The 13,186-nt window shown below is 44.2% G+C and overlaps 1 protein-coding gene across 5 annotated transcripts in view; it reads left to right on the plus strand.

The window, feature by feature from the left end:
- Window positions 1-13,186, plus strand: part of cttnbp2 (cortactin binding protein 2) — a 208,846-nt gene that overhangs the window by 160,485 nt on the left and 35,175 nt on the right. For all 5 annotated transcript variants that reach the window (XM_072485237.1, XM_072485238.1, XM_072485240.1 and 2 more), the window contains 2 exons: window positions 8,012-8,098; window positions 11,708-11,807. In XM_072485237.1, coding sequence (XP_072341338.1) covers window positions 8,012-8,098; window positions 11,708-11,807 — 187 coding nt within the window. The remainder of the gene's footprint in view (window positions 1-8,011; window positions 8,099-11,707; window positions 11,808-13,186) is intronic.

The following is a 13,186-nucleotide window of genomic DNA, read 5'->3' on the forward strand; positions in this document are numbered from 1 at the left end:
ATTGGTCAGAAGGCATGTTTAATCTCCGGTTTGTAGATGTAATTTGCACTCGTCAAGTCGTACTCACAGTTTGAATCTTCCTGAACCCCTCTGTTAAATTACAGCCTTAACTACTCAAGTACCTTTTTGTTCTCTGCCATAAAGCTTTTTGCAGGTTGTAAACAAATTGTATTACATATCATTATCTTTCTGATCTAGCAAGTGCAAGTGAAGATTATAGTGAAGGGAAGCATAATATTTTTGAAACGAAAACCTGCACTGGATTTCATTCCCTCTTCAATAATCATCGGGTTTTCAAAAATTAAGAGTCTTATTTTTGTTCTCTTTTGGGACAAGTTTTTGTCAGTGTTGTGGATATTGGGACACATAAAGGCCCATGGTAGTTGGCAGAGGGACAAGCGGCAGAGGGGCAATGAGCGATTGTTTTTTTGAACTGGATGAAGCAATGCTGTGGATTGGAGCAGGATGGCTGCGTTTCCTGATGTATGTTAATCGCCTGGACTTGAGTGTGCAGGGCGCAATTTCAAAACTTGCAAACGGCACACAACTTGGAAGTATTGTGAACTGTGAGGGAGATAACGATAGACTTCCAAGTGGACATAGAAGGACGGATGGGATGAACAGACGGGCGCTGCTGGCGTTTAATGCAGAGAAGTGGAAAGTGATATGTTTTGGTCAGAGGAACAAGGAGAGGAATTATAAAGGAATGGACACTATTCTAAAGAGAGTGCAGGAGCAGAATGGCCTGAATGTTTATGTCGTAAACCATGTTTTTTTAAGTGAAAAATATTAGCGCTGGGAGACATTTTATTTTGAACCATTTGGCATTTGAATCATTAGTCTTTAGCATTGCTGGAATTCTATTATGCAACAGTTTATTTCCTTAATTCAAGCCTATTAAAACACAAATAACTGAAAACTTTGCTTAATAATCCAGACCTGGGTGTACAGAGCACAATTAAAAACAAAACGAAGATGATGCAAGACTTGGAAGTATTGTGAACTAGGAGGACAGTGATAAGACGTTGTTATTGAAAACTCACCACTATTGTTAGAAGTCCCCCTATACCAAAAAGGGCCGACATTCTAAATGGTGATCAGGGATTCTCACTCCCTGACTCCGATGCAGGCTTCAGTGGGTGCTATTCAGGTCAAAACTATGTTTTCAAGTTATCCCCTGGTATAACCCATACTGAAGATTTCATCTACTTACCACTTAGTAGCATCGATCCTGGGTCCCGCATTGCTAAGAAAGTAAAGTAGACTTTGGAATAACCACTATTTCAGGTTAAATTAAGTTATTTTATTATTATATTTTTTCTTTTAAAAGCTGCAATTACTTTCTTTACGGAAACAAAAAAGATCTTGCTTCTGGATCCTTCTGGTTGGTTGAAGGGACCTTCAGGCCCAACTTGACAATCAATCTTCTTTAAAGCCTGGTCTTCTTTAGATGTATTCGCTGGTTAGCTCGGTTGCTGTGTCCTATCTTTCCCATGTACCGGGCTGTGAGAGCTGGCTCTGCTGGCTATCTCCGAGCTGACCATGCCTACTCTTTAAATTCTAGTCTTCCTTAGATGTATTAGCTGTTTTAGCTCGGCTGCTTTGCACTGTCTCTTTCCCATGGCCGAGCTGACTGTAATCTGACTCTGAGCTGTTTGTTCCTTCTCTGCTTCTCCGCCTCTCTCTGAGTTCTGGTTCTGTGTAGTTCCTGCTCTGGTCTCTCGGTTTATATTCTCTTTCTAACAGTTATTAAGTTTTTATGACTTTATTGTAAAGTAACTCTTATTTAATTTTGATTGTAAAAAGTATCTTTGATCTAAACTTTCTAATCCAACTAAGTATTTATTTTGACATGACTTCATCTCATAGATCTGATTACATTGTTTCCTTTGTGATGTTCAAAATGTTTTGGTTTCAATAGAGGTGTGAATTTGAATTCCTGTCATTTCTATAGTTTTATTTTCCTATTGTGTCCTCAGCTCATAATTTTGACTTTGATTTTGGCTTTAAATTATGTTTCTCGTAGACTGATAGCTCCAGTTTTCTTTAATTTACCTGGTATTAGCAAATTTTCACACCTAGAATTATCACCAAATTCAACGGAACCTCATCCTTTTCCAGATCCTTACTAAGATAGTTACATTCAATGAAGGTGTGAGCCATTGTTTTTGGCTTCATTCAAAATCCTGTTTGGCTTGTTTGCTAAGCCTGCTTGACCAAGGCTATCTGCATTTTACAATCCTGCTCTTTGCAGCTGCTGTTAACCCTTTGTGGGATCTTTCCCTGTATTCTCTCATGTTTCTCTCAGACCAGATATTGCCAGACTTCCATGTTTCAAATGACACATCTTTCCGTATTTCCAATAACAACGTCTAGAGGAGATAGACAGGCTGGTGGAATGGGCAGACGCGTGGCAGTTGGAATTTAATATAGGGGGAGGATGAGGGAGGAAATTTTGCAAAGAGGAGGAGGGGAAGAATGGAGCATGGAAGGGTGAAGAGAAAGAATGTGTGGTGGGAGAGAAATGAGGCAGGTGCGAGATGTGTAGAAGTATGGAGGATTTGAGGGGTGGAATGGAGAGGGGAGTAAGAGTGGAATTGGGAGGAGAAATGGTCGGGGGGCGGGGGGGGGGGGGGGGGGGGGGGGGGGTGAGGAAGGAGGCGGGATGGATTCTTTCCGACTTCCCCAGGTTATTGAAAAGCGGGTGTGAAGCAGCCTCTGGCAAGGTGCATTTAAATACAGGGAGTGAATCCTGCGGTCAGGAGCTAGCTGTGGTTGACCTAGTTGTTCCTCAGATAATAGACTCCATGATCTAAATGAACAAGGTACAAGCAGATCAGTGCAAAATATTGCTTTCCTTTGAGCCATCTCTCTCTTTCCACCCCCCACCCCCGCTTTACTCCAGAGCCAATACCATAAACAAATACAAGTGCAAAATACATGCTGCAATTTTGAATAGTTTTAGAAAAAGTGCCAATATTCAGCAGATCTGGAAGCATCTGTGCAGAAAGAAACTGAATGACTTCAGCTCCATGACCTGAAGATAAGTGCTGGAAAAATACTGGAGAGATGCAGCAGTTAGCAGCATATCCATGCTGGGCTAAAAGTTACACCTTTGTAAACAACCTTCATGGAAACATCTCCGTAATAAACTTGTGCTTTTAGAATGGGCTTTGGTATCTGAACAGATCTCCAGAACTGCCTTATCTTGGCCATGCAGTTAGTCAGTAACATAATGCTCACCCACTGATCAGACAAATACAGTATGCGGAGCCCAAAGATTACTTGAAATGCAAAGTTAGCCATAGTAATGAAAGCCCCACTCCCACATACACAGTGGGTGCAGGTTACCTGACTCAATACTGGAATCAGACCCACGAAACAAAGTGGTAAATCCTTGTTCCTGTTGCAAAGCCTAACCCGAACAAGCTTTTCCTGTTAATCACTCATTGCTTTGATGATGGTGGTAGGAGGGAAAGTGAAACCGTTATGGCCAGTTTTTGGCCAATCCAAGAGTGTGTGTAACTTTCGGACCAAGAATGCAAAATTAGCAGGGAAAAGTGTGTGCAAAAATGTAAGGACATTGGTTTAAACATCGGGTTAAGTAGCTGCATCCTCCTCCCGACACCCACCATCAGGACACACAGATATTGTTTTGTACTTGGCACCGCAGTCTATCGTACAAAAAATAGTGAAACTCCCTCCTGGGAAGGGACCCTTCCAGAGAAACAGCAGGCACCAATTCCATGACTATGGGAATATTTTTCCTGCCCACGGATGTGAATATGAAGCCAAGGCGGATGGATGGAGTGCTGCTCCCAGATCAGTCATGATCTGAGTGAATAGGTGGGTATGGCTGGAGGGGCTGAATGGCTCCTCCTGTTCCTGCTGATAGAGCTCGGAGTCTGTTTTACAACCGGGCGGAGGGGTTACATTGCCTGGTCCTGCAGCTGGGGTAGCCATTCGGCCAGTTTGACACTGGGCAATTCAGATACTTTATCGCTTGCATAATATCAGCTACCTTTATGACCGTTACTTTTATTTAGGGTTACTTAACAATGCCCAGATCCACAAAGACTCACCCCATACCGTGTTACTGGTTCACAAAGCGACATTGCAATGGACCACATGGGGGAGAGAGATAGAGCGCGAGAGAGAGCAGTCAATTAGAGAAGTTGAAAAAGGAACTTTGTGCTTTCATTTCAAAATGCGCAGCTCTGAAGTACAAAAATAAAGGGGAGAAAACTGAAAACATGTCAGTGGGAAGGAGTTTAGCTGAAACTTTTAGCTCCAAAGAAGGTTCAGAGACCGGGACCGTTAACCCGAGCTTCCCTTCTCCACCAATACTACAGGGTCTGCTCAGTCTCTGCAGCAGTTTCCATTTTCAATGCTATCCTTTCTATATTTTATTGGTTTCACTTTTGTTTCTTTCTTGTTTTTGTCGCCTGCTCCGGTTTTACTTGTGTTCGGTTTATTTCAAGTCTTGTAAATAGCATCATGAGGAATCAAGCAGATGCTTGATATATTTTTCCAAATGGTTAACTCTCAATAATGTCCCGGAGATTAATCTTGACTCTAGGGCAATCCTGGAAGGTTTACAAGCCTCATACCCATGCACAATGTTATAACATTATTATTCTTGCTGTAGGTACTAACTGACCTGTGTAAGTTCTGCATTTCCTGCTTTTATTTCCTCTATTGTTTTCTGTTTCATCTGCGTAATTGATCGATCAGTACTAAGCACTTAATGTATCAATAATATGACTCCCAAATTAACAGAAGCCTCACCACCACATCCTTTCTTGAAGTTAAATAGTTACAATAAAAAATATTCCGTTTTATCCATTTCTGCGCTAAAACCATCAGCAATAGTTTCAAACCTGTGCTTTCAGCCCAAGCCTGAAGTCTTTATCAGATCACCGTATACATTATGGAAATGTTGGTAAAAGAGAAAGACAGCAGCATATCAACAATCTTCCTCTGTATGACTGGATTATAATAGGGGTTGAATGATCTGCCAACTGCTCACTGGAAGACTGATAGACGATATAAAAGATCATCTGTCTGATGATTGAGAAGCATTCGCGGCACAATAGAATATTATAAAAGATAGAAGATGAAAAGGCAAGAATGAGTTTCAACACAATCAAAAGACAAATGGGGGGGAAAAAAGGGAAAAATTGCAACAACAAGACTTGCTAAATGGAGTTAGTGTGCTGTGTTGAATAGTAAATGTTCAGCTTGGTACTGCAAAAAGGCTGCAAGACTCCTATGGAGCTTCCAAACCTGAATTTGAGTATTAGTCACGCGATGTTTGATCATGTGAAGCGAATATTATTGCATTTACCCAGTAAGGTTGGGCGGCATGGTGGCACAGTGGTTAGCACTGCTGCCTATGGCGCTGAGGACCCGGGTTCGAATCCCGGCCCTGGGTCACTGTCCATGTGGAGTTTGCACATTCTCCCCGTGTCTGCGTGAGTTTCACCCCCACAACCCAAAGATGAGCACGGTAGGTTGATTAGCCACGCTAAATTGCCCCTCAATTGGAAAACAAATAATTGGGTACTCTAAAAAAAAAAAAAAAAAAAAAAATTTTAAGAAGTTGAGGCCACTGTAGTTGAGTGTCTTTCCTCACATGTGAGTCCAATTTTTTTATTTTTGTCCTGTGGACAGAAAATTGGGAAATTTGCCTCGTGCTTCCATGAATTGTTTCCCACAGCCTCAGAAGTTGGAATCTCAAAGCTGAGCCATACCCGGCAGATTAATTTGTTATTCCTGGCGACACCAGAGCAGTTTGGGAGTGTTGGCAACCGTACTTTCACAGAGGCTGACCAATTATTCTGTACAGGCAAAGGAGATGGAAAGGTTACCAGGGAGCCTCCTCCGCTGGTGGATAAACTATAATTGTTACTATGAGCTCATCTGCTGCCTTTGTATTGCTCATCTTTATGTTGCTGGTTTTGTTTCTTGTTGTGCCAGTGCAGTAATGTTTCATGGAGCAACTAACTTGATTGATTTCAGACATATGGAGCTGGATTCTCCGCTGGCGGGATGCTCCGCTTTGCCAACAGCCCGGGGATTTCCCGATGGCATGGGAAACCCCATTGGCGCGGTGAAATAGAAATGTGGCGCAGCGGGCAGAGAATCCAGCCCCTGGGGTTTGTCTGATGAAGAGAGATGGAGCAATTTAGGCCTAAACAATCTAGAGTTTAGAAGAGTAAGAGTAGATCTAATTGAAGCATGTAAGATTGAAAAGGGGATTGACAAGGTAGAGCGGATGTTTCCTCTTGTGGGGCAATCGAGAACGAGAGGCCATAGTTTTGGTGGAGGCAGGGACGATAGTGACGTTTAAAGGGCATCTTGTCAAATACCTGAATAGAATGGGAAAAGAGGGATACGGGCCCCGTAAGTGCAGGAGGTTTTAGGTTAGACGGGCAGCATGGTCAGCGCAGGCTTGGGGGGCCGAAGGGCCTGGTTCTGTGCTGTACTTTTCTTTGTTGTTTGTTCTTTGTTTATTTTAGGATGAGGGGTGGCAGATTTAAAACCGAGATGAGGTGAAATTACTTCTCTTAAAGGATCATGAATTTGTAGAATTCACTAACCCAGAGTGTGGTGGATGCCGGGACATTGAGTAAATGTAAGGAGGGGATAGGCAGACTATTATTAATTAGTTATGGGTTGAAGGGTTATGGAGAGCGGGCAGGGAAGTGGAGTTGAGGCTGAGATGGAGATCAGTCATGATCACATTGAATGGCGGAGCTGGATCAAGGGGCTGAATTGCCCCCAAGAGCCCCCGCCCCTCCCAGGTTATTATGATAATCATCCAATACCCTCTTGTCTGCCTTGATTGAACCCGATTTCACCACACTTCCAGGCAGTATATTCCAGACCTGAACCACTCATAGAATTTACAGTGCAGAAGGAGGTCATTCAGCCCATCAAGTCTGCACCGGCCCTTGGGAAGCGCACACCCTACTTAAACCCACACCTCCACCCTATCCCGGTAACCCAACCTAAACTTTTTAAGCACTATGGGGCAATTTTGCATGACCAATCCACCTAACCTGCACATCTTTGGACTGTTGGAGGAAACTGGAGCACCCGGAGGAAACCCACGCACACACCGGGGAGAAAGTGCAAACTCCACACAGACAGTCACCCGAGGCCGGAATTGAATCAGAGTCCCTGGCTCTGTGAGGCAGCAGTGCTAAACACTGTGCCACCGTGTCGCCTTCGTGTGAAAAAACTCTTCAGGGAACTGATCTTAAATGCTCGTGAAATATACAAGCATTGAAAGATGATTTAGAAAGCATTTTGGACAAATAGAAATTCAGAAATGCAAGATGTTTTTGCCCAGTGTATTTAAGCTGCTCTTTATGATGCAAACTGTATTTAACCCACTTCCAAACATCTAGTATGGTTTTTGAGGCTTTACTCTTGGTGTTAAGTGCCAAAGTGCCAAATTGTATGGTCATCATACATGCGTATTCCATTGCTGCCTTTTTATTTCAAAATTTCTCATTAGTGCAGCTATACATATTTAATATATTTCATAAACAGGAGTCTATTTGTGACACTTTCACTGCGACATCTGGGAATCTCTGTCAGGATACATTTTCCCCACAGTGCAGTGTGAAGCATGCTTAAATGTATTAGTGAAAAAAATCTTGGAATGTTTCCAACATTCCTCTTTGTCCTTTTCGTGTCTGCTGAAAATGGTTATTTAACACAATCATATTGTGCATACCAATTGCTGCTCTCGAGGCACTAAGATACATAGGTGGAAAGCTGAAAAGGGAGAATTTGGTAGGGTTCAGTCTGACAAATAGAATTCACCTGAAACAATTTGTGCTTGCATTCAGTGAACCTGTGCATCCACACCATTTTTATTGGTTTTATTCCAGTTAACTCTCTTAATCTTTGCATGTCATTTTGGTATGCACCTTTTCATTAAATTACTGCTGATCTTTTGTCCGATTGTCTGAACATTTTTTGAAATTGTTGTCGACAGGTTGAACAGTATCATAATGTCATTTTTCACGGGCCAGTGGGAAGTTGCCAAGATCTTATTGCACATCAAATAGCAAATGGAATTAAGGTAAATAAGTTCTCTAACTAGTATTCACTATAGGTTTTAAGCATTTTATATCCTGAAGTGTCCACAGTTACCCTTTCTCTAATGGCCTGGCATATTTAGGCAGTTATTAAAAATCTTATTCCGCTCAGTCAAAGCATTTGAAACCATCACCACGAGTTAACAGACATTACTAACTGTGCTCACAAGAGGGTAGATCTGCAGCACTCCCAACAAAGTGTCTGGTCCCTGTGGAACCACTTATTCCGTGTTTTGTCACGATCCATTTTGAATATGTTGGTCATCTCTGATGTTGTACATTGATAACATTTTCACGTGAAGCAGGATCCGAGGGTGTGGGAATTCGAACCATGGCTCGTAGGTGTAATTAAATCTGTTTAAAGTTATGCATTGTGTCATTTCATCTGTATTTCCATTGCAACTATTATATCCAGATTTAATGTTAAAGAAACTGTTCATGTCAAGTGTTTTGGCTAGGTTGCGTTATTTATTTCAGCGCAATATTCCTGGAATCGAAAAAACGATACAAAAGATCGGGGAATTTTGAGTGCAGGTGACATTCATCTCAGTTTATGTCATTTTCTTTTGCTCTTGTTTTTAAAAAATAAGACACTAGAAGTACGAAACAACTAGGGAAGGAGATCTGACATCCTTACCTGGTCTGGCCTACACGTGACCCCAGACCAATAGCAATGTGGTTGACTCTTAAATGCCCTCTGGAGTGGCCTCTGTTCAAGGTCACGGAGGGAGAGGCGATAAATGCTGGTTCATCCCGTGGATGAATTTTTAAAACACGGTTGGCCCCATCCACAATACAGATCGTGCCCCAGATCTAATTAATCACCATTGCACACTTCAGCATCAATTTACAGGCCTTTGAGCAATTTCTTAAAATTAATCACGGTTTGAAAACTTTTGAATGAAATTTTTTAAAAACTTGCCAAGAACTTGCCTGCATCCATAATTTAACAGATGGTTCTGGATAATTAAAAAAAAAAAAAACATTTTCAGTTATTTAGAATCTGCTTTCTCGCAGGTGATGGACCAGACGCGGTGATTTAAAATGATTTTTTTTGGGATGAACCCATTTCCCGTAGTATTAATCACACCGCACCAAGTTGCCACTCTTGCGTGTTGCTTTCAAAAGATCCCCTAATCTTTTTTCTATTCGTTCATGGGATGTGGGCGTCGCAGGCTCTGTCAGCATGCCCCCTAACTGAGGGGGCAGTTAGGTCAGCCACATTGCTGTCGGTCTGGAGTCACAGGTAGGCCAGACCAGGTCAAGTCAGCAGGTTTCCTTCCTCTAGGGCATTAGTGAACCAGATGGGTTTTTACGACAATCGACAATGGCTTCTAATTGCAGATTTTTATTGAGTTCATCTGCAGTGGCGGGCAGCACGGTAGCATAAGTGGCTAGCACTGTGGCTTCAGAGCGCCAGGGTCCCAGGTTCGATTCCCTGTCTGTGCGGAATCTGCACGTTCCCCCGTGTCTGCGTGGGTTTCCTCCGGGTGCTCCGGTTTCCTCCCACAGTCCAAAGACGTGCTGTTAGACATGCTAAATTGTCCTTAGTGACCAAAAAAAAGGTGAGATGGGGTTATTGGGTTATGGGGATAGGGTGGAAGTGAGGGCTTAAGTGGGTCGGTGCAGACTCGATGGGCTGAATGGCCTCCTTCTGCACTGTATGTTCTATGTCTATGTCACGTACCTGGGTCCCCAGAGCATTACTCTAGTTCTCTGATTTTACTAGTCCAGTGACTATGCCACCGCCTCCCCGATCTATTTATTTAAAAGTTTCGAAGTGCTGCTCAGTTGCGCTGGTTATGACAGATTTTACATAACTTGGGGGAGAAACATTTCTTAAAACTAGTCGTTTGCACCAAATCCAAAATGGAACTTGAGGCCTCTACGTTCTAATTATGCATCTGGTCTGTGGTGCATTAGTGACCGGTGTAACAGCAAATGGAGAGTGCCGACAAGTTGCCTCTGGACAGCGGCATTAGCAGCTGTGGCAGGAGAGAAGGAAATAAAATTAATCACAAACGCTCGTGGCTGTGGGGTGTTGGGTCCCAAGTATATGGGGGGCGATTTTCCAAGCCCCGCGCCGGGCCAGAGAATCGCCGCATCCGCACCACGACGACCCGACGTCAGCGCGCGATTCTCCGAGGTGCGGAGAATCGGCGCCATCTGCGCCGGCGCATTTGGCGCGCAGCTGGAACTGGTGGGGCCGCCGATTCTCCGGCCCGGATGGGCCGAGCGGCCTCGCCGATACGACAGAGTCCCGCGGCGCCGTTCACCCCTGGTCGCTGCTGGCGGGAACTCTGCGCGAACAAACAAACAAAGAACAAAGAAATGTACAGCACAGGAACAGGCCCTTCGGCCCTCCAAGCCCGTGCCGACCATACTGCCCGACTAAACTACAATCTTCTACACTTCCTGGGTCCGTATCCTTCTATTCCCATCCTATTCATATATTTATCAAGATGCCCCTTAAATGTCCCTATCGTCCCTGCTTCCACTACCTCCTCCGGTAGCGAGTTCCAGGTACCCACTACCCTCTGCGTAAAAAAACTTGCCTCGTACATCTACTCTAAACCTTGCCCCTCTCACCTTAAACCTATGCCCCCTAGTAATTGACCCCTCTACCCTGGGAAAAAGCCTCTGACTATCCACTCTGTCTATGCCCCTCATAATTTTGTAGACCTCTATCAGGTCGCCCCTCAACCTCCTTCGTTCCAGTGAGAACAAACCGAGTTTATTCAACCGCTCCTCATAGCTTATGCCCTCCATACCAGGCAACATTCTGGTAAATCTCTTCTGCACCCTCTCTAAAGCCTCCACATCCTTCTGGTAGTGTGGCGACCAGAATTGAACACTATACTCCAAGTGTCGGGGGGGCGGCCTGTGGGGGGGCTCCTTCACTGGGGGGGCCTCCGATGGGGTGTGGCCCGCGATCGGGGCCCACCGGTTGGTGGGCCGGCCTCTTCCCCCCCCCCCTCCCCACCCCTCCCCCCGGGCCTACTTTCTGGCACGGCCGGCCCCTGAACACCGACGCCATCTTGAGTCGGGGCCGGTGTGCTAAAGAAGTCCCCCGCGCATGCACTGGTTGGCGCGGCCCATCTGCGCATGCGCGGGTTAGCGTGGCGCCCATTTGGCGCCGCAAAAGGAGGCTGGAGTGGCGTGAACCGCTCCAGCGCCGTGCTGGCCCCCTGTGGGGGCCACAATCGGTCGTACCAGGGTCCGGTTCGCGCCGTCGTGAAACGGAACGGTGTTCACGACGGCGCGAATACTTGGGGTCCATATTGGAGAATCGCCCCCTACATTCTTGACAGTGCAAGAGCTCAAATGTCACACAGATTTTAACCATCTTCTGAACCAGGCACTGATGTGTTGTTATTCGAGATATGTTGCATTTGGAAAGGATCAAGGTGCATATTCTGCATTATATGGATTTGCAGCTGTTTAATAAAAATTCTGATCAGGCCACTGGATCTAAAATCCATAGCCACCGTAGGGAAAATGGCAGTGAAGACTTGAAGTGGGGGGTGGTATTTGTGTCTCTCTTGGCTGAAGTTTGAAGTTAATTAGTCTACATTTTGCAATTCTCTCTGTAGCACAAACTGGAAGCTGTTGGTTCCAGCTGTGAAATAATACAAATCGAGATGGAAACAAGTTCATCAAAGGACCAGCTGGTGGAGCTGTTTATTCAAAGTGGTAAGAGATCCATAATTGGGACTGTAGAAATGAGAAGCTGCCAAAGTCGGGTATGGCCGTGTTTTTTTTTATGAAGATGTTTGCCAACAAAAGGATTCCGTGAGAAATGTCTCTACTTGTTTGTAGAAATTCAATCCGTAAAGTTTAGCTGCTATATATATTTATATATATTTTTTAAAAATATATAATATATATTCTTTGTGCTACCGGCACTGTAGCACAGTGATTAGCACTGTTGCTTCACAGCTCCAGGGTCCCAGGTTCGATTCCCGACTTGGGTCACTGCCTGCACATTCCGTGTCTGCGTGGGTTTCCTCCGGGTGCTCCGGTTTCCTCCCACAATCCAAAGATTATCAGGTTAGGTGGATTGGCCATGTAAAATTGCCCTCAAGTGTCCAAGAAGGTTATCTTGGGTTCAGGGGATGGGGTGGAGGTGTGGTCTTGGGTAAGGTACTCTTTCCAAAGGGCCGGTGCAAACTCGATGGGCCAAATGGCCTCCTTCTGGGCTGTGAATTCTACGATTCTGTGATATATATATATATATATATATAAAACTAAAACCTGTATTGAAATTATAGTCTGAAGCAGAATTCTTATTCATCCGAGGTTAAAAGTAGCTTTCAGACTTGGCTTAATGGTAGTACTCTTGCTTCTAAATGAGAGGGAGAATTTAATCCAGACTGAGACCCCCATAGTATACTCGGGTTGCTGCCCCATAGGTAAGACTTGCTCGGGTGTCATTTTCCCACTCAGGTGGGTATAAAAGATTATATGTTGCTGTTAAACAAAAGCCGTTGTCCCGGCCAACATTCTTCCCTTAGCCAGCACCACCTGAAACAAACTAACTGGCATTGATCTCATTGCTGGCTGTGGGACCTTGCTTTGTTTTCTTACACGATGACGGTGACTACGCTTTGTAAATATAAGTCATTGTCATGATGAATATTTTCCAACATTTGCTGTTGTTAACCGGTCTGGCATCGTCTATGGAGAGAGAGAAACTTTTCTGAAAGAACATCAACCCGAAGGGTTAACTCTTGTTTCTTTCTCTGCAAGTGGTGCCAGCCCCACACAGCATCACTGACATTTTCTGCTTTTGTTTCAGATTCTCTAAATTTTGCTTTTGTACTTCTGAAAATCGCTTATTGTCACAAGTAGGCTTCAATGAAGTTACTGTGAAAAGCCCCTAGTGACATAATCAAGTAAAATAAATGTCAACTTGTTGAAAATTAAAATACGTAGAAATTGTAGCCCCTCTAACATTGTAAATATATGACTCGACACCTTGTGCTAGGGAGACGCTGACTGAATTGGCACTGATCATACAATCATAGAATTTACAGTGCAGAAGGAGGCCATTTGGCCCATCGAGTCTGCAC

Source organism: Scyliorhinus torazame, chromosome 19 (assembly GCF_047496885.1).
Source record: "Scyliorhinus torazame isolate Kashiwa2021f chromosome 19, sScyTor2.1, whole genome shotgun sequence".
In the NCBI taxonomy this organism is placed as follows: domain Eukaryota; kingdom Metazoa; phylum Chordata; class Chondrichthyes; order Carcharhiniformes; family Scyliorhinidae; genus Scyliorhinus; species Scyliorhinus torazame.